We start from the raw sequence: 26040 nt of genomic DNA on the forward strand, positions 1-26040 counted from the left end.
CTTTTGTTGTGGCAAAATGAGGTTCTCCTTCATCAAAGTTTAGAAAAAACAAACCCAACTTGTTCAAGCTCTTTCTCCTCTACTTCTTTGGGATGTTTTTTATTTTTCTGTTCTTCATGAAGCAAGGTGTGGCACCAGGAACTGACTTGGAGATGTTGTAGATGTAGGACTGGGGACTAGCACCCATCCCACTCATCTCAATTTCATTCTGTTTTCCCCTGTCCAAGGCTGAGCTTTATTTGCTTCTTTCCCTCTGAGTTTTTGACTGCAGGTGAGCCCAGTTTGCTGTCATGAGGGTGAGAAGTGTGCTGGGAAAAGTGCTTTTTGACCAGTTAGAATGTTGGGGGTTTTCCAGCTGCCTGATTAACAAAGCTGCTCTCTTTAAAATCTTGGGTGTGGGAGTGAATGAGGTTCAATGCCTCGTTTGAAGGAATTTGGATTAGAGGCAGCAGAGCAAGAAGAAGTTGGTTAATGGTTTGTCTTCTCTTGTGCTGTCCTGTGAGGGTGATGAGCACACTGCTGAGTGTAGAGAGTTGAAGGGTAACTCACTGTTGTGGGACTGCAGCTCATCCTGCTTCTTGGGATCTGGGAGGGAGAACAGGCAGGTTTTGTCTTCAGTTTGTGAGATGGAGAATGATCCTCAGGGTGACAATAGCCGTCTTCTGAGCACCAGAATTCCCATAGTGGGAGTTTTTTACTTCCAGGTGGCTCACAAGGGGAGCAAGGGAATGCATGTTCAAGTAATTGCATTTTGGAGAGGTCATGGTAATGCAAAAAGAGAAGTGGAAACCACAGCTGCTGAGTTGGGTCTTGTTGCCTTCCTCAGCGGAGGAAGGGTGAACTGAGGCTTGAGTCTCCTCACGTGGTCTCTTAGTGCATCCTTGATGGTCAGAGGTGTTCTTGAGGGCTGGCTTCCATCTCGTGTTGCAGCTGCAGCGCTGAAGGCAGCGAGACCACTTAGGTTTAAAATCCACCCCCTTGGTTAACTTCTGCACTCACAGCTGCTCTGAGTTCTCTCCTTGCTGTTCAGCATTGAGCCAGTGCAGGAGGATGGGCAGTGGGAGAAGGAGGATGGTGATGGCAGGTGGGAGTGCTGAGGAAGGTGAGTCATGCATTACTCACCTCACTCCCTGCACCTCTGGCAAGCGCCGGGCAGTGCTGGTGTGGAGAGCAGTGGCATCTGCAGGGAGCTTTATCCTGCAAAGAAAAGGCAGGCAGCAAAATGTCAAGCTCACAGAAGCTAGAAAGTACCAGAATTAGTGTTAATTAAATCAATGCTAATTAAAAACCACCGGAGCTTTTTTTTTCCCCCCTTTTTTCTGGAGTTCTGTGAAGCTATTTTGTTTAGTTGTGGGTTTGGCTTTTTTTAGTGCAGAACGTGGAGGAATAACAGCAGAGAGTTTGGTTACATGGCTGAGAGCAGAGTGCTGCCACGCTGGGAGCTGCCATTAGAGAGGGATTGCTGCCTGCATAAGCAGCAGTGCTCCTGGTGTGTCTCTGTGCCCAGTGGATTCAGCAGAGGAGAACCAGTGCCAGGCTATGATTAGTGCCACTCTGGCTGCTTTACCCATTTCCCACTCCTCTATTTAGAGCCTGCTTCTGCACAAGGAATGCAAACAGAGATTTGCATGCACAGTGTTCAGGAGCAGGTGGAGATCTGTGACCTGGTCTCCTTTGGGGTGAAGCTATGGGAGAGAGCAGCCCCTGGACTGTGTGCATTTGCTTGTGCCAGTCTCAAGATGAGAGTTTAGGCTGCAGTAAGGCAGCGCTGGTACTTGTCCTACATCTGAGTCCAGATGAGAGAATCCAGACTGACGTTGGAGTGGTGATGTAGATTTGTCCTGAGTGCTCTCAGCAGATCAATATTTCATGGACTGCTGCTTTGGCCTTGCCTAAATTCAATTTTTGTTTCCAAGTCAAAACTGCTCTCCCTTCGCTTGGAGATGTCCATGATCTTTCCAGCCTGTTTCACACATATCCTGCCCTTCTTTCAGACTCTCTTCTCTGGATTGGGGTTGGCCTGCTGGAAAGCAGCTCTGTGGACAAGGACCTGGGAGTGCTGGTGGACAACTTCATCAGCCAGCAATGTGCTCTTGTGGCCGAGAAGGTCAATGGGGTCCTGGGGTGCATTAAGACTGTAACCAGCAGGTCGAGGGAAGTTCCCTTTCCCCCCTACTCTAGTAAGCCTGGAGTCTTGGGTCCAGTTCTATACTCCCCACTTCAAGAGAGGCAAGGAACTACTGGAAAGAGTCCAGCAGAGGCTACAAAGATGCTGAGGGGCCTGGAGCAGCTCTGTGAGTGGGAAAGGCTGAGAGCCCTGGGGCTGTTGAGCCTGGAAAAGAGCAGTCCCAAAGAGGATCTGCTCAATGCTCAGCAAGAGCTAAAGGCCAGGGTGGATGGAGCCAGACACTGGTGCCCAGTGACAGGAGAAAGGGCAACAGGCACAAAGGGTAACCCAGGAGGCTCCATCTGAACAGGAGGAAAAATACATCTTTGCTATGCAGTTGCTGGAGCCCTGGAGCAGGCTTTAGTTGCTGCTTAGTTCTGCAGAGGAAATAAAACCTTTCTCTGCAGCAGGAGGAAGGCAATTTCTAACTGAAGATGGTTTTGTTTTTTCCCCTCTTGTCTTCCAGACTTCATTTTATGGCAGATTCAGGCACTTCTTGGACATCATCGATCCCCGGACTCTCTTTGTTACTGAGGTAATGTATCTGTGCCTTGTTTTCTGAAAGTCCTGTTTATTAGACAGGTTTAGATTAGAAGCAATTTCTCCTGTGAAAAGCAGAAGTAATGAAGCCAGGTTTCCAGTGGATTTGTGTCTCACAGTTGATCGATTGCCCAACTTCAGCTCTGTTAAAGCCGTAGCAGAAACTTCCTTTCATTAGACACTGGTGAATCCACACCTGCCAGTCTTCCATCTCCCCCTAGTCACTGGTGAGACCCTGAACTGCCCTCAGGCAAACTTGTTGGTGCTGTTGTCTTCTCAGATGGAAAATTCCTCCAAGGATCCGAATGCAGGTGAGTGGATGAGAGATGAGATGGAGGCAGTGAGCTGGGTGGGTTTGAGGTGTGGTTTCTCAGTGGCTGCACTCAAGAAGGACCTTTGCTGAGCAAAGTGTTGTGGTTTTGCCTTAGTTACTACCTTGTTTGTGCCAGGTTTGGGGGTTTCTGGTCCATTTATGTTTCATCTAGCATTGTCCAGCTTTACTGTATTTCTCTGCTTTCATAAAATATCAATCATAGAATCATAGAAGCAGCCAGGTTGGAAGAGACCTCCAAGATCATCCAGTCCAACCTATCACCCAGCCCTATCCAATCAACTAGACCATGGCACTAAGTGCCTCATCCAGGCTTCTCTTGAACATCTCCAGGGATGGTGACTCCACCACCTCCCTGGGCAGCCCATTCCAATGGGCAGTCTCTCTCTGTGAAGAACTTCCTCCTAATATCCAGCCTATCGATAGTTGTGGGGAGTCATTTAGAAGAAAGATTTCTTGTGGTGCTCTTAAGTTCTACCTGTTGACCCCAAATCTTGGGATTTTGCTTTCAGTGACAGGTAAAGAGCAGCTGTTTCTTCCTTTCTTCTTTTTTTCTGTTTCCTTTTTTTAATCTTTTTTTGAGGTGGAGTAGTGTAAGATGAAAATCCTCCCACTCCCATATGAGAAAAGACTCAGAGAGTTAGGATTCATCAGTCTGGAGAAGAGAAGGCTTGGGGGAGATCTTATTGTGGCCTTCCAGTACTTAAAGGGGGTTACTGGAAAGATGGAGAGGGGCTCTTTAGCAGAGAGTGTAGTGATAGGATGAGAGGTGATGGTTTTAAACTGAAAGAGAGGAGATTCAGGTTAGATATAAGGAAGACATTTTTTACTGTGAGGGTGGTGAAACACTGGCCCAGGTTGCCCAGAGAGGTGGTGGATGCCTCATCCCTAGAAGTGTTCAAGGATAGCTTGGAGCATCCTGATCTAGTGGAAGGTGTCCCAGGCCATGGTGTTAGGGTTGGAACTAGATGATCTCTAAGTTCCCTTCCAACTCAAACCAGTCTGTGACTCTGTGAAAATAAATGTTCAGGCAATTGTCAAACCAGAGGGAGCTGAACTGCTGGTCGTGGCTAGCACTGCACCGAGGGCAGCCCCTTACACACAGTGATGAGACTTGCAATAAGCTCTTTCTCCTAAATCAGCTTTTTCAAAAACTTGAGACTAAAATGCATTGTGTCACTCATGTTGACTGTCTTTTGTGTGTGTGCCCAAGAGAACTGCAGAGAGAAGGCCACTTTACAGTAGGAAGCTTTGCAGAGTTGGGAGTTGGTAGGTTTCCATCAGCCTGTGCTTTCCAGCCTGCTGCTCTGAGGCATGATGGCTGGGACAGGATGTGACAGAGATGTTTGGGGATGAACACAGGTCCTGGGTCTTCTGATAGGACAGAAGCAGATGATTCTGCTCATCTTTTTGATGGATTTTGTCATGCCTCAGCTTGTTTTCTTTTCCTCTTTTTGGAGGAAAATTCTGTTGGATGGAGATCATCCAGTTCTGTCTAATTAGAACTTCTTTTCCTTTGGGAATGTTTCCATGTTTCAAGAAGAATCCTCACCTTCCTCAGATCTCCATTTAAACCTCTAGTGTCTGTGTCTGTAGTCCAGTGTATTTTTAAGCTGGACCAAACTGAGTTTTACAATGGCATTAATACAGGAAAAAACCCAACAAACAGATTTCTCAAACCTCCTCCTTGTGTATATCCAAAAGGGAAGACATGAGTGAACTTGGTTGAGTTGGTGGTTCTACTTTTTTGAAGTTACAAAATAGGTTGTGGATTCACAGAATCATGGAATGGTTTAGGCTGGATGGGACCTTAAAGATCATCCAGTTCTAGCCACACTGCCACAGACAGGGACACCTCCCACTAGCCCAGGCTGCTCAAGGCCTCATCCAACCTGGCCTTGAACACCTCCAGGGAGGGGACATCCACAGCCTCCCTGCACAACCTGTTCCAGTGTCATCCCACCCTTACTGGAAAGAATTTCTTCCTAATCTCCAGTCTCAATCTCCTCTCCTCAAGCTTCAACCCATTCCCTCTCATCCTATCACTACAAGCCATTGTAAGCTGTCCAACTTGCTGTGCTCAGCATACCTGACCGTGTGCTTTGAAGTCCTCTGTGTGTGTGTATGTAGTACTGAAAGCTGTTTGGCTTCCTTTGGTAATTTAGGTGGCAAATTAAAATCTAGAAAGGGTTTGTTGAGGAAGCAGCCGTTGATGGAGAGCTCCTTCCCCTTGACAGATGGCCCAGGGTTCTCAGGGAACAAATAAATCTCTGTTTGTCTTGGAGAAGCTCACTAGCAAATGAAAAAAAAAAACCAAAAACAAAAAAACAACCTCACACAATAAAATAAATGGATAAATGAATCTCTAATGAGAATGGAGGTTAATCCCCTGGAAAATGTAGGGAGATGTAATAATATTGGGGTTTTTCTGCATCCTTTTTTTAAATTGCTGTGTGTTACATCATTGCATTCTACTGGTGGCTGTGCTTTGAGGAAGGCTTCTTCCCTCTGAAGAGGGGAAGCCAAGCACAGTGATACCAAGTGTAATTAGTCTCAATGACAGTCCTCTCTTCCTCATTTATTGTTCAATAAAGCAAGTTCTCAACACAATTAAAAGCTTTCCTGTCCTGTAGAGGTCCTTAAGCATTACTCCTCAGGGGATACATGCCCAGCACTGGATTATATTGGGGTTTGTGGCTAAACAGAATTGTTTAGGTTGGAAAACTCCTCTGAAAACAAGTCGAGCCATTAACCCAGCACTGCCAGCTCACCACTAAACCGTGTCCCTCAGCACCACAGTTACCCAGCTTTTCAATCTCTCCCAAGAATGAGAACTCCCCCACTGCCCTGGAGTGCCTGGTCCAGGCCTTGACAACCCTTTTAGGGAAAGAAATGTTGCAGCTGTGCTCTGTAGTTGTGGAGTTTGTCTGTGTATATTCTGTCCAAAGAAGGGCAATGAAGCTGGTGAAGGGTCTAGAGCACAAATCTTGGTAAGAGCAACTGAGGGGCTTGGGGTTGTTCAGCTTGGAGAAAAGGAGGCTGAGGAGAGACCTCCTGGCTCTCTACAACTCCCTGAAAGAAGGTTGGAGTCACATGAAACCAGTTTGTTCTCTTAAGGGACAAGTGATAGGACAAGAGGAAATGGCCCCAGGTTGCACCAGGGGAGGGAGAAGTAGGAGAAATTAGGGTAGAGTAGGAGAAATTTTATCCATTAAAGGATTATCAAGGCCTAGACCAGGCTGCCCTGGGCAGTGGTGGAGTCCACGTCCCTGGAGGTTTCAAAGCTGTGTAGATGTGGTGCTGAGGGCCATGGTTTAGTGGTGACCTGGCAATGCTGGGTTGATGGTTGGACTCAATGATCTTAAAGGTCTCTTCCAACCAAAATAAGTCTGTGATTCTATGATTCTAAGGCACCAACCTCATGTCTATTTGCTGTAACCTCTATAGTGGAGCTTTCATTCTGTGCTAATTCCTGCCATTACTGCCTTTCGAAGGAAATAATTTTTTGGCAGCTGTGAACTTGCAAACTTTTCCAGTAAGCTGGCAACCTGTGACTGCAGAGGTTAGGGCCAGCAAGTCCTGTTGCTGAGGCCAGGAGAAACCCCTCAGTGGGTGTAATGGCTACTTTTGAAGTGTGTGAGGTTAAAATGATTGGAATAATACTTTTAATTGCTCTGTAATTAAGGTCCATCAGGAGAAGCAGTAGGGCCCAGGAGGTAATTTGATAAGGCTAGCTTATCCCTTCTGACATTAGGCAGGACAGACTGTTAACACTCAGTGGGAAGCTCCTCATGGGGAAAGCAAAAGTGAAACCAGAATGACAGTGAGCTCTGAAGGGGCTGTGTTGTGCTCTCTGCCTTTGCTTCATCTCATTGTTCAGAGCAGAAATCAGCAGAGCGCCAAGCATCTTGCATTCCCATATTTGGGTTTAAGATGGAAGCAGGATTAGATGTATGTTATTTATATGAACGATACCTTCTTACTCAGCAGATTGACTGTCTGTGTTTATTCAGTGTCACATCTGCTGGCTCTACTTGAACAAAAAGTTTCTGGCTCCTGTTGTCTGTCACTGTGGATCCAATACAATAGGGCCAGCTGGAGTCAAGTCTGCCGTATGCAGCATCCGTTGTGCAGAGAGACAGAATCAGGAGCTGTTGAGTTGTGATGGCAGAGCACAGCTGGATTTCCATATCCCATGTCAAATATGTGCTGCTGCTGGCCAGAAGACTCTTGCTTTGCATCTTCTGCCAGTAAGTCAGCTTTGGTCCCAACCTGGAATGATTGCAACTCTCAGGCACACAGTGTCCGTCGCTGGGCTGATGAGGGCTTGAAACCCTGATACGAGCCCTGTATGAGCAGAGTGAGGTGGAAACTGTTCCCACGTGGCCTGGCCCATCAGTGGATTTTGTCTTCAAAGGCTCAGATGCAAAACTTGACTCCTTTTCTGTTGATTCTGTAGCAGGAGTGTTGTAGTGCTACTGGCATAATGACTGTTATTACGGTCTGTATGTGCACATATGGGTTTCTGGAGGCAGCTCTAAGCCATGTGTAGGCATCCGCTGAGATCCAAGAGAAGACAAGGCACAGATCTTTCAGCCAGAAGCAGCGTGCCCCTGAGCAAGGAGGGCAAGGTGAAAAATCAGTGCAGGAGCTCACGTGCTGGGTGGAGCCATCTGGTGCCTGTACCTGTGTGCAGTCATGCATACGACCCAAGGCAGTTGTTCACTGTCCCACCAGAGTGCTGGCCATCAGGGACTCCAGGTGCCAGCTCAGGATTGTGTGGGCTGCTTTCCTGGTGGCATCTCAGAAGACTGAGAGGGAATCTTCTCAATGCTGATCCATATCTAAAGGGTGAAGGTCAAGATGATGGAGCCAGACTCTTTTCATTGGCGCCCAGTGACAGGAGAAGGGCACAAACTAGAACACAGTAAGTTCCATCTGAACATGAGGAGAAACTTCTTTGCTGTAAGAGTGGCAGAACACTGCCCAGGGAGGTTGTGGAGTCTCCTCTGGAGACATTCCAAAGCCACCTGGACATTGTGCTCCTGGGCAACCTGCTGTGGGTGCCCTGCTTTAGCAGTGGGGTTGGACTGGATGATCTCCAGAGGTCCCTTCCAACCCAAACCATGCTTATGATTCTGTGTGAGCTTGGTAGATCCCTGGCACTGCTTCTGGGCTTAGGTTTGTAAGAACATCCTTTGGGTGCAGATGGTCTGTCTAGCACCCTATTGTGGGAGCTGAGACCCCACCATCCACCACTAGAAGTGCTCTAGTGAGAGAAGGGGGATGAGAGAAACGATCCATACGACTACAAACTGTGGTTGCTTTTTTTTTTTTTTTCTTTTTTTTGAAGTGATGCTGTAAAGACTCCAGTGACACTTCTTCCTACAGATAGCAGGGGAGAAATCAAGCAACAATAAATATTGAAACAGGAGCACAACCTTGTTGGCAGGCCATTTTTCCCTGTTAAAATGGGAATGAAGTGTCATTGTTGACTTTATCAACCATCATCACAGTGCTGCATCATGTGAAAAGCCAGGGAGTGACACTGGTTGGCATTTGGAGCTGTTGCACTCTGGGAAGTGATGTCTTTTTTTTGGAGGCTCTGGTTCAAAGAAGGTGCTTGACTGTTCTAGAAGCTGTAGAAGACACCCGGGTGGTGAGACACTGGAATGGGTTGTCCAAAGATGTGGTGGAAGCCTCATTCCTGAAAGTTTTTAAGGCCAGGCTGGATGGGACTCTGGGCAACCTGAGGAGATTTAGCCTGGAGACTAGGAAGAAATTCTTTCCAGTGAGGATGGTGAGACATTGGAACAGGTTGCCCAAGGAGGTTGTGGATCACATAATCCCAGAATGTTAGAAATTGGAAGGGACCTCCAGAGATCGTTGAGTCCAACCCTCCTGTCAAAAGCAGGATCACCTAGGGTAGTCTGCACAGGAATGTATCCAGGTGGGCTTTGAAAGTCTCCAAGGAAGGAGACTTCACGACCTCTCTGGGCAGCCTGCTCCACTGGCTGTGGAAGTGTTCAAGGCCAGGTTGGATGATGCCTTGAGCAGCCTGGTCTGGTGGAAGGTGTCCCTGCCCATGGCAGGGGGGTTGGAACTGGATGATCCTTGAGGTCCCTTCCAACCCTGACAGTTCTGTGATTCTGTAAGACAATGCTGGCTGTTCACTAAGGAAATTTTGAGGCTGTGGGTCATTTGTTAGAACTACCTGAACACCTCCAAGCCACATGAAAGGCATCTTCTCAGCGTGGTCCTTGCGCTTGACACTTTTGTTCACTTTCTGTGCCCCTCTTTTGTCCACCTCGGGAACCGTCTCAGAGCCTTTACTCTGAGAAAGTTCCCTTCTCCCCATCGAGCTGAAAGAGGAAATTCATCAAGACTCTGTTTTTTTTCAAAGCAAAAATCAGGCTTTTTTGTTGTCTGTTTGTTACCGTACGAAAAAAGATGGGATCTGGCCAGGGTTGTTATAGTAACTACAAAGATTTCCTCAAGAGAAGGAGGGAAAAAATAGAACACAGCCCCATTCATCTCTTCCTTCCAGTTTTTCATTCAGAGTTACATGCTGTTCCGTGCAGATCATTTGCAAGACACACAGTGTAGGTAATCTCAGGGACAAAACCCACATACCAATAATGAGCCCAAATGGCTCTCCAGAATGTGATGCTGGCACTCCTGGCTTATTTTCTAGTTTTGAAGGCAATAAAGGTTGTCTGCTCTGGATCTGCAGGCATTAGTCATTCAGCTGTCTGGCTTGTCACCTCTGGATTGTCGTGCTGGCTGCAGTGCTGGACAGTCAGATTTTGGTGGTACTCGTGCTAGGTGATGGCTTTTTCCTCAGAGGAGATTTGGCAACAGCCATGGGGCCAACAGGGCAAGGAGCTATCAAGACCAGCTTCAAAAGGATAAAGTCCTCATGTGATCTTAGAATCATAGAATCATTTAGGCTGGAAAAGACCTTTAAGATCATCAAGCCCAAATGTTAACTTAACTCTCCCGAGCCTGTTGCTAATGCATCTCCCTCAGCACTACATCTTTTCAATCCCTTGAGGGATGAAGATTCAACCATTTCCCTGGGCAGTCTGTTCCAGGACTTTACAACCATTTCAATGAAGACATTTTTCCTCCTATCCAAACTAAACCTTCTAAGGGCCATTAGACATCTCTGTACAGACTCTCCCCTTCTGCTGAGTAGCTGCTATTCAGTGCAAGAGCTTACAAAATCTGAAAGCCACCAGGGCTGGAAAGAACCTGGCACTGATGGTGTGAGCTCAGATGGTGCAAAACCAGCCAGTGGGTCTGATCCCAACCCTCTGGCTCTGCAAAGTGGAGGAATTTCCACCAATCCATATGTCTTGTGTTTTGAATGTTGTAGGGACAATGGTCATTCATTAATTGCTGCTTTCAGGTTGGCATAACTGCTGGTGCTTCCAAGGAAACAACAAAGTACTCTTTGATGTTTGCATGAAAGGGAGCAAAGTAGTTTCCCTGCAAGCAATCCCATGGACACGAGCTGGTAATGAGCCTGGGGACACTCTCCTGATTCACAGGGGGGTTGTGAGAGCAGAGCTTGCAGTGACAGCCAGGAGCCTCAACAGGAATACACTGAAACCACAGGGCTGTAGATGAGCCACCAGCACTCTGTGTGTTATTTGAGACAGAATATTCTGTATTTAGGAAACGCTCTCCAGCACCAATGTTAGCAGTACTGCCAGAATGACAGAGCTAGAGCAGAAATGCCAGAACAAAGTCCACCTTACTCATCTGGATGGCAAATAACCTGCAGCAGGCTTTTGAAAATGAGTGATTTGTTGGGCTTCAAATATTTGGGAGCCTTTACTCACTGATCTGGTGCTTTCTGCAAGATAAGCAGATTTAATTCCAGGAAAACCAGTCTTTATAGCCTGATTTCTTCTTCTTTAGCTTTGTCAATCCAAGGATCTTTCTACCTCTTTACTTCTGCCCTATATGCAATTTATTGCAATTTATTGAATAATATTTATTAGCATTCTAGCAAGCCATTAATTCAGTATTTAGCTGCTTTTGTCAAATGTAGAACTAAACCCACATTTTGAGTCACATTATCTTCTCTTTCTTGAAAACATCTGCATTTGGATATCCACTGATTTTCAAAATTCAGTGCCTGTTACATCTTTAGGTCTTTAGAATCATAGAATGGTCTGGGTTGGAAGGGATCTCCAAAGGTCATCTAGGTCCAACCCCCCTGCAGTCAGCAGGGGTGTCCTCAACTAGATCAGGTTGCTCAGAGCCCTGTTGAGCCTCACCTTGAGTATCTCCAGGGATGAGGCCTCAGCTACCTCCCTGAGCAACCTGTTGCAGTGTTCCAGCACCCTCAAGGTAGAGATCTTATTGGATCCTAATACACTTTTAATGGAAAGGAAGGTAAAAAAATGAATTCAATCTGTAGTGTTGAGAACTAATTTCTAACATAAACCATCCTGGTCTAGTTGGGGATGTCCCTGCTGACTGCAGAGAGGTCAGACTACTTGACCTTTGGAGGTCCCTTCTAGCCTGGACCAATGTATGATTCTATTTGGTTTATTTGAATAAATATCTGTGTTATGTAGACAATAAATATTTACCCACTTGAGCTATCGCAGTGCATAGAGAGAAACACAAGAAAGAGATTTTTTTTTTTTTTCCCTTGAATTTTTTTCTATTTAGTTCTTGAAAGTGTTCTATTTCATCTAAACTTTGCCTCAGCTCCAGAGCTTTGTGGAATACTTGTATAGATGACTAACTGTTCTGGGAGTAAATGGAGGATTCTGACAGGATGGGACCGTGGGAGCAGAGAAAGCAGAGAAGGGATCTTACCAACATCTGTAAATACCTGAGGGGTGGATGTCAAGATGAAGCTGCCAGCCTCTTTTTAGTGGTGCCCAGAAGCAGGACAAGGAAGAACAGGTACAAGCTAGAACACAGGAGGTGCCACCTCCACATGAGGAGACACTTCTTTGCTATGAGGGTGATGGAGCAGTGGAGCAGCCTGCCCAGAGAGGTTGTGGAGTCTCCTCTGGAGACTTTCAAACCCTGCATGGAGGGATTCCTGTGTGACCTGCCCCAGGTCACCCTGCTTTGGCAAGGGTATTGGGCTGGACGATTCCTTGAGGTGCCTTCCAACCCCTTCACTCCAGGGCAGGACCAGTGTTGCAGAGTGGGCTGGATGATTCCTTGAGGTCCCTTCCAACCCCTTCACTCCAGGGCAGGACAAGCATTGCAGGGTGGGCTGGATGATTCCTTGAGGTCCCTTCCCACCCCTTCACCAGGTCAGACCAGTGTTGCAGACCAGGCTGCTGTTTTGTTTGCAGAGTCGCCTGAAGGAAGCTGTGCAGCTGCTGGAGGATTACAAGCATGGGACTTTGCCCCCAGGAGTCACCAACAAGGAGGTAAGAGGAAAAAGCTCTTCTCTCATGCCCTGTAGGTCAAATAACCTCTTTTATTACTTTTTTTCCTGTTCATCTGTGATAATTTCTTCTCATGAAAGACAAATAGTCCTGATTTGAGCTACCCAGAAGAAAAGAGCCTGAAGTCAAAACAAAGCTGCACTCTGCATCCCAGCTACAGGGCATTCCGTAGGGCTTTGCCTCTAGTCCTTTTTAAAGATAGAGTTTGACCTGGCAGCTGTTTTGAAGGAAAATAAAACACAACTTTATGTGGTTCGAGCTAGGACAGAGCTAATTCTACTCATAGATTTGACTTCCCAGCTCAGGCTCTGCTCACTGAGGCACTTTCTGCAGTTCAGGGCAGGGTTGCACAGCCAGGGGCTGCTCCTAGCAGTGAGAAGCTGCTGGGGAGAGCTCCTGCCAAGGGCTGGGCTGCAGAAAGGCTCTGGCTGAGACTTGCTCCTGGGCACAGCAAGGGCACTGCCACAGCTTGTGTGCCACCTTGGGGTGCAGGAAGTCAGAGGTGGCACCTGCAGGGAGGATTGGACAGGACAGGTGACCCTCAACTGACCAACAAGGGATTGCAGCCCATGGATGTCATCTTCAGGAGAAACCTGAGGCATCACCAGGGTCAAGCCTCTTCTTCAGTGGCTGTTGTCTGAGGAGGACTCTGTCTTTTCTGCCTGCAGTCCCAATCTGTATGTTCCTGAATCCAGCTCCTGAATCCATTTCCTGTCAGGGACTTCCCCAGTGCCTGCCCCCAGCATCAGTGATGACAATAGTGACATCATTGCCATCTTTGTCTCTATTTCATTGGATTGTTCTCATTTCCATCCCAGCTGTTTAGTTTCTTTCCCACCCCGTCAGTCTCTCTCCCTTATTCCCTTTCTCTTCCCTTTGGGAAGGGAGTGGAATTCACAGAGAGCCTCTAACCTGTGCCACAGCTGTAGCAGGTAAACAGAGAAAACTAAAATTCACATTCACTTTAGAAAGTGGTGGGTGCTTTGCTGGGAGAGAGGCATGGCTTCAGTAAATACAAAGGGGAAAGCAGCTCTCCCTGTGTGATGTGTGGTAGGAGGCATTGCTCTCCTGGTCCTTTGATGTCACTGCAAGCTTTCAACCCCAATCTGATTGCAGGGGAAAAAAAAAAGAAACTGAGGTTGAGGAAGGGAGAAGAGTAGAGAATGATGCAGCCACAGATGACTCAGTTCCCATCTGCCTGCAGGCAGATGAAATACAAGTCAGTCACTGTGACAAACCACACAGACTTTTGACCTACATTTGGGATTTGCCTAGTGCCAAACCTGGGATGTACCCAGGGTTCATTCAGAGTGGCACTGAGGGAGCAAACTGAAGCAGAGCCTTTCTTGTTGCCCTCAGCCATGAAGACACTTGCAGAAGGTGAACCTGGTGATGCAAGTTGGAGGGTTCTCAGTGTGCAATAACCATGAGTCAGCTATGTGCCCTTGAGGTCTCCTGAGGTGTATTTAGAAGAGTGTGGCCAGCAGGTCAAGGGAGGTTCTCCTCCCCCTCTGCTCTGTCCTAGTGAGGTCACATCTGGAGTACTGGATCTAGTTCGGGCCTCTCAATTTAAGATAGACAGGGAACTACTGGAGAGAGTCCAGCAGAGGCTACAAAGCTGCTGAGGGGCCTGGAGCATCTCTGTGAGGAGGAGAGGCTGAGAGTGCTGGGGTGGGAGATACCCCATCCCTGGAACCATTCTAGGGCAGGTTGTTTGGGGCTCTGAGCAGCCTGATCTAGTTGCCGATGTCCCTGCTGCCTGCAGGGGTATTGGACTAGGTGATGTTGAAGCGTCTCTTCCAATCCAAACAAGTCTGTGATCATTATGGCCATGGGGATTCACTGAATGCTGAAGCTGTGGAGACATTAGGCACTGGGCACTTCACATGATGATTAGCCATGCACTGCCCTTTCCTTCTCTGAGCTGGAGAGGAAGGTCTGGCTGTAAATCTGATTGAAACAGGGCTGTGGTTTCTGTCTCTGCAATGGCTGGAGGATGCTCTTAGTTTCTGTACTCAGAGCATTGGTTATTTTCTACCTCTGAAGGTGGAGGGGAGCATGTGGGGAGCTCTGGGTAGCTGGCAAGCTTGCCAGTGCTGAATTCCACACAAATGTGCCAGATCTATCCAGCTGTAAGTGTCTCATTAATTACTGCTGCCTTTGCAGAACATACGACGTGCTGCTTGATTGCCTTGGGGGAGGGGAAGCTTCTCACTTGCGTAGATATCACCCCAAATTTTCTTCTGCTGAACCAAAGGCACCTGGAGAATACAGTTTTGCTTTCCTCAAGCTAGGTTGGACCATCAGTATGGCCTTTCTGTGCACCACTATCTGCAGGATGGCCTCTGGCTTCCAGGCAATAACAATTTGCAGTTGTTCTGGTGCTAATTTGGGAAAGGGACTCAATGCAGCTCTGGAGAGGTGCCCACTTTGGAGCTTGTGTGCATGGGTTGATGTTGGAATTAAAGACTGAGCCATCTGATGTTTTACGTAGCTGGTAACTGAGTGTGTCACACACACCTCTGATGCACTGAGGAAGTTGCCATGAGCTGGCAACAGACCAGCAGATGGGAGGTGATTTGATTTGGGGCTGATTTTCCTTCGCCCCTCGTTGCCTGTGAACATGGTTCATGGTGGGAAAGGAGTGTGTGCTGGAGTAGTGACTTGGCTCATCTGGCCTGCTGATGCAGCTGTATCTGAGACAGGTTGATTTGTTCCACATCTAAAAGGTTAGGTGGAGCTTCTCCTGAGAGAAGCACTCACAGGATCACAGGATGGTAGGGGTTGGAAGGGACCTCTGAATGTCATCTAGTCCAACCTCCCTTCCAGAGCAGGACCATAGTATCTAGCACAGATTGCACAGGAACACATCCAGATGAGTCTTGAAAGTCTCCAGAGAAGGAGACTTCACAAGAGAAGTCAGAGACCCAGAGAAGGAGACCTTCACAGTGAAGAAGTTCCCCCTCGGGCTGAGGTGGAACCTCCTGTGCTGTAGCTTATATCCATTACCCCTAGTAATTACCCACTCCACTTTATCCTGTTTAAGAGATAATGGAGGTTTGATTGCTAGAGCCCCTTAGAGATGCAGAGGCTCAGAACTGCAATGGGCTCTACAGGCATGGGGTGGGGATGGCACGTGTGTGTGTGAAGCCATGCCTGAACGGGCTGCAAAGCTCCATAATCAGAACTAAAGTCATTAGCACCTTGGAAGCCTTTAAAAATAGCACTTTGGGCAGAATTTGAGTGCATTAGCTTTTGAAGAACCCAACCCCCTCCCCCAAATATCAACTTTGAGATCCAGAAGACAGGTTGTTTTGACAGAGTCGTTTCACTAATCTCCTGCCTGATCCACTTTCGTGGTGCGGCGTGTTTGACAGTGTTCGAATCCCTGGGCTTTTTTCCCCCCCTCATTCAGAAATTCATGGTTCTCATGAAGGATGGCAGGCAGGAGCTTGAAAGCATAACAGCAGCTCAGCACACTCTATATTGCCTGCTGAAATGGTTTCACCACATGAAAAATGGAAAACTTAAAAGCCTAAAGCTATGTAACGTCAAGTATCTCCTCCACACTTCTCTTCTTGACAGGGTTCTTGTAGAGGGAGGCTTTCTCTTCCGCATTTTTGGAGCAGGTTTTTCAAAATGAGCTGCAATGGAATGATTATGGAATATCTAAAGGATAAAAAACCCTCTGAAGAGACAGAATTACAGAATCCCAGCATGGTGGGGGTTGGAAAGGACCTCTGGAGATCGCCAGTCCAAACCCCCTGCTAAAGCAGGATTACCTGCAGCAGATTGCCCAAGATCACAATGTCCAGGTGGGTTTTGAGTCCCTTCACAGAAGGAGACTGCACAACCTCTCCTGGGCAGCCTGCTCCAGGCCTCCAGCACTCTCACAGCAAAGAATTTTCTCCTCATGTTCAGCTGGAACCTTCTGGATCCCAGTTTGTGCCCATTGCCCCTTGTCCTGTCACTGAGCACCAACGCTGCCAACACCTACATCTATTCCACTTCCAGGTCACTTGACACTCATCCAGTAGCTCTTGTACTTGCTCTTGAACTGGAGTGACTTCCCTGCCTGGGAAAATGGCCACTAACTGAAGGAGGTGAAAACCTGTTTATTGGGCGTCATTAGCAAATTATGAGGAATTGATCTTGGAGCTGCCAATAGCTGCAAGGCTGCTGATAGCTTTTGATTGAGGGACATTCAGCTTTTTAGTTCCTCCATCAGAAAGATGTTTAAAAGCAATGATTTTTATCTTAGGTGTATCCATTTATGCAGTCAGCAAACCAGAGCACACCTGGCTGCTTGAGAAGTATTTCTTCAGTGCTGCATGTTAGATCCTGCAGTCTCCACTTCTTCAGCTTAGCTTTATTTACCCAACATTTTCATAGAGTCATGGAATTGTTTTGGTTGAAAAAAGACCATTAAAGATCATTAAGTCGAATCATTAACCCAACTTTACCAAGTCCACTACTAAACAATGTCTCTGAGCACCACATCTACACATTTGGATTGGGCATGAGGAACCATTTGTTCCCCAAAAGGGTTGACAAGCCCTGAAACAGGCTGCTCAGGGCAGCTGTGGAGTCACCATCCCTTGAAAGATTGATGGGGACTCCACCACTGCCCTGGGCAGCCTGCTTCAGGGCTTGACAACACTTTGGAGGAGCAAACTTTTCCTCATGCGCAATCTAAATCTATTTTTATTTGCATATGTAAGAGCCAGGCTTATTTTTTGTTAGCTGTGAAGTTGGGTTTTTTTTCCACATTCCACTTATTAAAACCTCACCAACCCCAACCATTCTGTGTAGTGGAAATACCCCAGACTGTAATTTAGCCTCTTCTCTGACAGGTTCTTAGGATTTCATCATTTTTCCCTAAATATAAAGATACTCTTGGCAGTGCAGCATTTTGGAGTGGATCTCTGTTCTCTTGGTCATTTGGGTTAGGTAGTTTAACAGGACTGGAGAAGGTGCTTGGAGAACAAGCACCAGGAAGGCTTTTGGGGAGGTTTGGGTTCCTGCTGGAGGATTTTGGGTGGTTGCATGTCTCTGTGTTGGGTGACTGAAGTTGTCTGTTCCAGAAGTATTTGAAGGAAGAGATGTTTCTTGTAATGGTTTACAAGTACAAATTTTTGCTGTGAGAACTTCTGAGTTCAGTGAACTTCCTAGTGCTTGGTTGTGCTTGGTGAATACATCCATCTGTGTCCTTCATTTGGCTCCTTCTGCAGAGGGTAAGTCTGTTCGAGTGCTGGCAAGTCACTGCCAGCACAGCAGAGACATGGACCTGTTGGAGCAGGTCCAGAGCGAGCCCACAAAATGATCCAAGGGTTGGAACACCTCTGCTGCCAGGCCAGGCTGAGAGACTTGGGGTTGTTCAGCCTGGAGAAAAGGCAGCTCCAGGGAGACCTTCTGGTGGCCTTTCAGTACTTAAAGGGTGATCAGAAAGCTGGGGGCAGACTTTTTAGCAGGGCCTGTTGTGACAGGATAGGGGGTGATGGCTTGAAACTAAAAGAGGGAGATTTAGAGTAGGCAGAAGGAAGAGGTTGTTTACGCTGAGGACTGGGGGACCCTGGCCCAGGATGCCTGGAGAGTTAATAGATAGCCCATTCCTGAAACCATTCCAGATCAGGCTGGACAGGACTCTGAGCTGTCCCTGCTGACTGCAAGGATGTTGGATTGGAAGATCTTTAAAAGTCACTTCCAACTCAAGCCATTCTATGATCCTCTGATTCTCTGCTTATGATCTGGTGGTGTGTATCCCCTTTCATCTCCCCATCCCAGAAGAAGCTTGAAAGTGGTAAGATCCTGAGAAGAAGAAGTAAAAAAGAGGAAATGTGTAGGGTTTATGTTGATGGGAGAAACTGGTTCAGTTGTCACTTCTGTCCTGTCTTTTCCTGCTCCGTGGCCACTAATGTCTTGTTGCCTTTCTATGACAATTCCTCCTCTTGACCATCCGTTCCTTGCTGCTCATTTAAGTGGTCTCTCATTATACCTCAGGAACATTTTTAGCTTGTGTTCCTTGTAGACAAGGAGGAGATGTGCTAAAGGTCCTGCTGCTCAAGGCAGTTTTCATGACGGCTTCCACCGGTGGCTCCCGGGGTTGGCAGAATCCAGCCCTGCGCATGGTGCTCCGGTGGCTGGTGGGAGCTGCGAGTGGGTAGGTGAAAATGACACAGACAAGTGCATTGGGAGCCAATTTGCAGCAGAAGGTATAGACTGTAACATATACAGTTCTAAACAGGGCAGGCAATTCCCCAAACTGCCTCCTGGAGGGAATCTCCACTGGAGTAAAAAGGTTTCTTTTGAGGGAATGGTTTCTGCTGTAACAACAGGGGCTGTAAAAATATCAGCCTGATAAACAAGGATAAAGAGGCAGCTTGGTTACAAGAGGACATTTCCTCTAGCTCAGGAGCACTGGGGCTGAGGTTGGAGCCTCAAACCAAAAGATTTCACCAACTGCAGGGCATAACGATGTGGCTTTTGTCCTCTTTTTTTTTTTTTTTTTTTTTTTGTCTCCTTTCACTAATTCGTAGCATTGCATCTGTGTCCTCTTGTGTGTGTGAGTCCCTTTCCCAACCTGCCCAACAGACCAGCACAGATTGGAGGAACAGATTGAAGCTGGCATGTCAGCAGTGGTAAAAGCTAAAGAGAAGCAGCACTCAGTGGCTATCAGCTATGGAGAAATTGAAATCATAGGATCACAGGATGTTAGGGGACCTCCAGGGATCATTTAGTCCAAACCCCCTGCCAGAGCAGGGCCATAGAATCTAGCTCCCTGGTCTAGTTTCCTGGAAAGCACTCTCAGTTTACAACACAGCTGCCTTTTGCTGGCTGATTCTTTTTTTTCTGCTCAGGGCTGCAGAAATGTGCGTAGCTGGAAAGCCCCTTTTAACATCAAGATGTAGACAACTCATAGATGTAGACCATCACCTGCCTTTGAAGGTATGAATGCTGGGGAGATTTCATTATGGACTTCAGGCTGCTCTACTTCTTCAGTTTTTATCCCTAAACGCTTTATATTTTGATTTTTCTTAGCTAGAATTCCCTGCAGTCATTACATGCTGGAACTACTTTACTGGCAGGCCCAACAAAATGTGTCCTTTCTGTTGTCTGCTTCAAAATTGGGGTAGAAATTAGCTGCTAAGCCCTCATCTTAATATTGCTGCTTAATATCACTGTTCATTAGCCTAATATGGCTCCAAATATTGAACAGCAGCAGCCTAAGGCTGTTCAATATTTGGAGCCATATTAGGCTGGTGAACAAGTTAGGGTCAGAGCCCTGATGTTCCCCATTTGTAGATTTCATACCACCCTGCCCTAAAAAACTTAATATCTAAACAAGAAGTAGAATACAGGCAAAGAAATATGGTGATGAAGGTTCCTAGACCTCTTCTACCTCCCCTCTATCCCTTCTGTCCTGATCTCAGGCATGCACCCCAGCATCTCCCTGTGGTCCTGCCAGCAGAGAGAGGTAAAGAGCCACCAAATAGCAGAAGTGTCTGAGGGTGCTTGGTGTGTGCTGAATGAAGGTTGTCAGGAGTGAGTGATGCTGCTTCTTCTTTTTTTCTCTTTTCTTTTTTTTTTTTTTTTTTTTGCTAATGCCAAGAAGAGGTTTAAGAACTTGTCTGATGAATGAGATGCAGCCCTCGTAGCTGTGCATCTTGTGGAGATGACTCCATCCTCCAAAGTGCACCCACAATAGAGATGGGTGCCTATTAAATCCCTCATTGCCTTTCACATCAGATCATTCCCCTTTCTATGTGAACTGGTGTGCAAATTTGTTCTGTGCCCAGAATATTGCCAGGGAAAGCGTGATGCCATGGCAGCGTGAGCTGATGGAAGTCAGCAGTGCCATGTCTCTGCCTCCTCTCCTCCTGCCCATGTGTTCCCACCTCCTTGCTGGCTTGCCCCTGGCACAGCTGGTTCTGACAACTGATCTTAATAAAAGCTCAATCTCCTTTTCCCTGTTCCCAAAATGCCTCATTTTATGAACAGCTCCCTGTATGTTCTGTGTGCTCGGTGTTGTCTGTGGCATGAGGGGCTGGAGGGCACACCCGGGATGGGGAAGGCCAATGGGGCTGTGGTGCCATGAACTATCCCAGCTTGATCTGCTGGTTGTGGTGGAGATAGGAAATTACAATAGGGCTAAAAGATGCTGAGGGGACTGAGAACACCTCTGTGAAGAGGAAAAGCTGAGACCTGGGGCTGTTTAGCCTGGAGAAGAGCAGCCCCAGAGGGGATCTGACCCGTGATGATCATCGTCTAAAAGGTGGGGTGCAAGTGGATGGGGCCAGACCTTTTCAGCAGTGCCTAGTGACAGGAAAAGGGCCAATAGGCATAAACTGGAGCCCAGGAGGTTCTATCTGAGCAGGAGGAAAAGCTTTTCTGCTGTGAGGGTGCTGGAGCCCTGAGCAGGCTGCCCAGAGAGGTTGTGGAGTCTCCGAAGAGATGCCTAACCCACCTGGACATTGTGATCCTGGGCAACCTGCTGTGGGTGTCACTGCTTTAGCAGGGGGTTTGGACTGGGTGATCTCCAGAGGTCCCTTCCAACCTGTACTGTTTTGTGTAATTACTTCAGGTTTCATAAGACCTAAACATCTTGAGCTGTTGATCTTTTGCTGACTAAAATCCTTGTAGGTCCAGGACACCAGGTGTCCGTATTTGTGATGCATCCAGATCTTGCTGTTTGTAGGATCGTAAGCTAATCAGGCTGGAGGGCACCTCAGAAAGATCATCTAGTCCTGCACAGGTGTGTAGATTTAACTGTTGGGATTCTCTCTGTTAATTTGGCTGTGTGTTGGCTTACCCATGTGTGACTGTCAGTTGGAAAACAAGACAGCAATGAGACAATTCTGTTGCCCCATTCTGTGCCCTTAGAAACTCCGTCCCCCTTCAACCTAAGGGGGTAGTTAAAGGCCAAAATAAAAATAACCCCAAGGGCATGTTTGGGGGGGGGGGGGGGAGGAATTTAAAACCTCAGGGGAATGATCTGTAGTAAGAGGAAAAATGCAGCTCTTTGAAATTGTCCCTTGGAGACAGACACTTGCTATTCTCCAGCCAGCCCCTGCCTGCGAGCGTTGGCGGAGCATGAACCGTGGTGTGTCAGTTGTGACTTCTCACTCCTCAGCCTTTCCAAATGCGGTTTTTGGCAACTTGCTGTTTTGAAACTGTTTCATTTCTTCCCCATTAGTATCAGTGAAGTGAAAAGAGGCTCACCAGCTTAATGGGCATATATTTATTACTGTGTTCCTCCTTCAATCATCTTAGCAGCGGGAAGAGCCGCTCCTGCTGTCCCAGACACAGCAGAGAACAATGAATCCATCAGAGTCTAAACAGCATCCCTTTTGGAGAATAATGGCTTTTCCTAACAGTGTTGATGAAGAGCGAAGAGGTCCATTTGCAGTAAACTGTACTTTTTTTTCCCCCCTCTGGTCTCTTGCAGGATACAATAAAACCTAGAGATCTGGGTTGTCCTGCTGCTTCCTTTCTTTCACAGGAAAGTAGCCAGTTTGCTGCTGCAAGAGCTGAACTTGGACCTTCTCTGTGGTGCTAAGGTGATCTAAAATAGGGTGACCATTTCCAGAACACAAAAGGTGCCTTGAGAGCTTGGTCAGAAGTGTTTTAGGTTAATGCACCTCAAAGAAATTGGAGTGGATGATGTTCTCTTCCAACCCAAAGCATTCTATAATTCTGTGCTTGAGGTTCAACAAGGCCAAGTTCTGGGCCCTAAATGTGGGTCATAACAAGCCCATGAATGGTTCAGGTGTGGGGAAGAGTGTCTCAAAGTGCCTGGTGGAAAATGACTTGGGGGTTTGGGTTGACAGCCAGCTGAATATGAGCCAGGGTGTGCCCAGGTGGCCAAGAAGGCAAACAGCATCCTGGCCAGGATCAGCAATAGTATGGGCAGCAGGACCGGGGCAGGGAGGGATTGTCTCCCTGACAATTCCTCTGGGCACTGGTGAATATTGGGTTCAATTTTTTGGCCCCTCAGTCCAAGAAGGACATTGAGGTGCTGGAGTGTGTCCAGAGAGGGACAAGGAAGCTGGTGAAGGGTCTAGAGCAGAAGTCTTGTGAGGAGTGGCTGAGTGGTTCAAAAGTCCCTGGAGGGGGGTAAAAACTGTGTGGATGTGGTGCTGAGGGACATGGTTTAGTGGTTACCTGTCTTTTAGTTTCAAACCATCACCCCTTGTCCTGTCACAACTGGCCCTGCTAAAAAGTCTATACCCAGCTTTCTGATTGGCCCTTGGAGTGCTGAAAGGCCACCAGAAGGTCTCCCTGGAGCCTTCTCTTCTCCAGGCTGAACAACCCCAACTCTCTCAGCCTGGCCTCACAGCAGAGGGCTTCTAGCCCTCCCAGCATTGTTGTGGCCTCCTCCTGCACCAACAGCTCCATGTCTCTGCTGTGCTGAGGGCTCCAGGGCTCCTTACCCTGTGTCACACACAGTCAAGAAATCTTAGAATCATAGAACTGTTGTGGTTGGAAAAGTCATTTAGGTCAAGTCCAACTGTTAACCCAGCACTGACATCTTCAGCGATGTCATGGGTGGCCTGGGTGCAGCCAACTGCACTGCTGTGGGATGGAGCTGGCTGCTTCTTTTAGCAGTGTTGGAGCTGGCTTGTAAACAAGGGTGAGCAATTTGTAAAGACAGATTTCTACTCTAGGTGAAATTTGGTGTGGAGGGAAAACAAATCCCATCTTTTGTGTCCAGGTTCTTAGAACCATAGAATCACAGAATCATTTTGGTTGGATGAGACCTTTAAGATTATGAAGTCCAGGCATTAACCCAGCACTGCCAGGTCACCTCAGCACTGCAGCTCCGTGGCTTTTATGGGATCAAGGGATGGAGACTCCACCACTGCCCTGGGCTTGATGATTTTTCTGGGGAAGAAATTGCTCCTAATGTCCAACCTGGTCTTCCTGTATGTAAGAGGAGGGAGCTTAATCTCTGAAGAGTAGCTGGTCCCCTTTGTAGTGATTTTATAGGGGCAGGTGTTAGCTAATAGATTTGGGCTGCATCTGTTCTTTTTCTTTTTTCCAAAGCTATCTCTAAGCTGCTATTCTGCTGCTAAATAAGGACTGCTAATGAATGTCCTGTCAACCAAGGAGCTTATCTATTCCCTAAGAGTTTTTCCAGTTTCTAGCTCCTTACCACAGCTTTGGTTCTCATTGGTTGTGGCAGTCTTTGATGTCCTTCCTTAAATGTCATAAGTGCAATAGAGTTTCTGTATAACTGAGTCCAGTTCTTGAGTTCAGGGGCTTAAAGGTATCTGCTGTAGGTGGTGTGCAAAGTGGTGAGGATCTCTTCCTCAAAAAAATGTAGAAGAAAACGGAATTCCAGGGAAGGATGGATGGAAATGTCATGCATGAGTCCAGCATCCTGAAATGCTGGACACTGAAGTGCTGTGAGCAAGCAGCCCTGAAGCTGATTCCTCCACCACCATGAAGGAGATCTCCATGGATCTAGTCTGAGCTGGCTGGTAGAAGGTTGCAGTGGTCACAGGCTGGAGAAACCTGTTCTCTGTTGTCTGCTTAAGTTGCTGGGGAGATGGTGGAATGCATTAAACAGTGTTCCAACACTCCTGCTGCCTTACAGACTCAGAGAATGTTTTGTGTTGGAAGGGACCTTTAAAGGTCATCCCGACTAAGCCCACTGCAGTGAGCTGCTCAGAGGTTGCCCCTGCTCCTCCAGGCTTTTTGTTTGGGTGTTTTTGTTTTGTTTTTTTTGGTGTAAACCTAACCTAAGCAGGTTTGGTTCTTGCACCAAATCAGAATGTTGGACAAACGCCTGTGGAGCTTTGAGCTGGTAAGACCCAGCAAAGCTGATGGAAAGGAAGATCATCCCTCACAGGAGAGCCACCCAGTACAGGCTGACTATCTTTAGAGATGATGGTCCTAAATCTAACGTTAATTGAGCACGAATCTGGAGTTCTTCCACGTGCTGCAGTGAAGATGCTTTGGATTCACACTAGTGGAAATGAGATCAAAATCTGGCTGCTTCTCCAAGGTGGCCGGAGAGAGCGTGAATGAAATCCCCGGCAGAAGCAGAGCCTTGCTGTCAGAAATGAGTCCCCAGCTGGCACAACTTGCTGGAGAACTGGAGCTATTGAAAAGCTCTGCAGACAGAAAATGAATTAGAGGAGTAAAAAAATAAAAAAAAAAAAGAAAGAAAAAAAAGTGAAAATGAGCTGGCAGAATCTTTAGGTGACTCATCAGGTGCATCTTGCAAAGTCTCTTTCGGAGAAGTAATGAAATCGCATGTTCTAACAATATTTGCACTGCAGCAGGAAAATGCATAAATATTGGGATCAATTAATGAAATTAGATAATTTGACCAAAAAAGCCATAGCGCTGGCTCAGAAACCATCCCTCTTCCTTTTTGCTAGTCTTGGTGCTTCCAGCTAGGGAGGAAAAATCCCAGGGGTTTGGTTCTCGTCTAAGCTAAGCAAGACCTGGGCAACCCTAGGATGCTTTGAGTGGTCACCTGCAGCTGGAGGATTCCCACTTTCACCTTGGGGAAGTCCTCGAGCTGGTGGGCAGGCAAGTGTAGAAAAGCCCTGGTAGATGTCTGGGCATGCTGCCTCCAACCCTCTGGATGTGAGGATTTGTGAAGACAAATGGAATCCTGGGCTACAGTCAGAAAAGTGTGACCAGCAGGTTGAGGGAAGTTGTCCTCTGCCTCTACTCTGCCCTAGTGAGATCACATATGGGCTTTGGGCTTCCCAGTTCAAGAGAGACAGGGAAATCCTGGGAAAGTGGAGGCTGTGAAGATGCTGAGAGGCCTGGAGCATCTCTGTGAGAAGGAAAGGCTGAGAGCCCTGAGGCTGTCTAGCCTGGAGAAGAGCAGCCCCAGAGGGGATCTGATCAGTGCTCAGCAAGAGCTGAAGAGTGAGGGGCAAGAGGATGGAGCCAGACTCTTTTCAGTGGTTCCTAGTGACAGGACAAGAGGCAGTGGGCACAAACTGAAACCCAGGAAGTTCTGTCTGAACCTGAGGAAAAAATTCTTTGCTGTGAGGGTGCTGAAGCCCTGGAGCAGGCTGCCCAGAGAGGTTGTGGAGGCTCCTGCTCTGGAGAGATTCTAAACGCGTCTGGGCATTGTGATCCTGGGCAACCTGCTTTAGCAGGAGGGTTGGACTGGATGACCTCCAGAGGTCCCTTCCAACACCCACTGTGCTGGGATTCTGTGATGCTATTTTTTAATGAATTTAGGTTTGGGGGTGGCACTTGGAGGGAAGAAGAACAGCAGAATGGGGCTTAATTTACACCACAATAATGATAAGATGTGAAGTGTGAGTGCCCCTGAGGCAGAGCATGCCCAGGGCACCTGGGTAGGTGCTTGGGTGGGTAATGGTGAGCTCTCCAAGCAAAAAGAGCTGTCACTGCCTTCAGACTGATCAACAGCAAGAGCAGAGCACCTCAGGTTAGCCTGCCCTTGGCTTGGCACTGGGACAACTCTTGTTGGAATAATTTGTCTCATTTCTGGCACTCTTGCTTCAAGAGGATGTTGACAAATTGGAAAGATGTAAAAGAGCCACGAGGGTGGTTAAAAGATTGGCAAATGCTCCTTGCCAAAG

The 26040-nt window shown here is 47.4% G+C and overlaps 1 protein-coding gene across 1 annotated transcript in view; it reads left to right on the forward strand.

The window, feature by feature from the left end:
* The window catches only part of SFXN5 (sideroflexin 5), an 84337-nt gene that overhangs the window by 8371 nt on the left and 49926 nt on the right, over positions 1–26040 (forward strand). The window contains 2 exon segments of the mRNA XM_054391439.1: positions 2634–2702; positions 12371–12448. Coding sequence (XP_054247414.1) covers positions 2634–2702; positions 12371–12448 — 147 coding nt within the window.

Source organism: Indicator indicator, chromosome 23 (assembly GCF_027791375.1).
Source record: "Indicator indicator isolate 239-I01 chromosome 23, UM_Iind_1.1, whole genome shotgun sequence".
In the NCBI taxonomy this organism is placed as follows: domain Eukaryota; kingdom Metazoa; phylum Chordata; class Aves; order Piciformes; family Indicatoridae; genus Indicator; species Indicator indicator.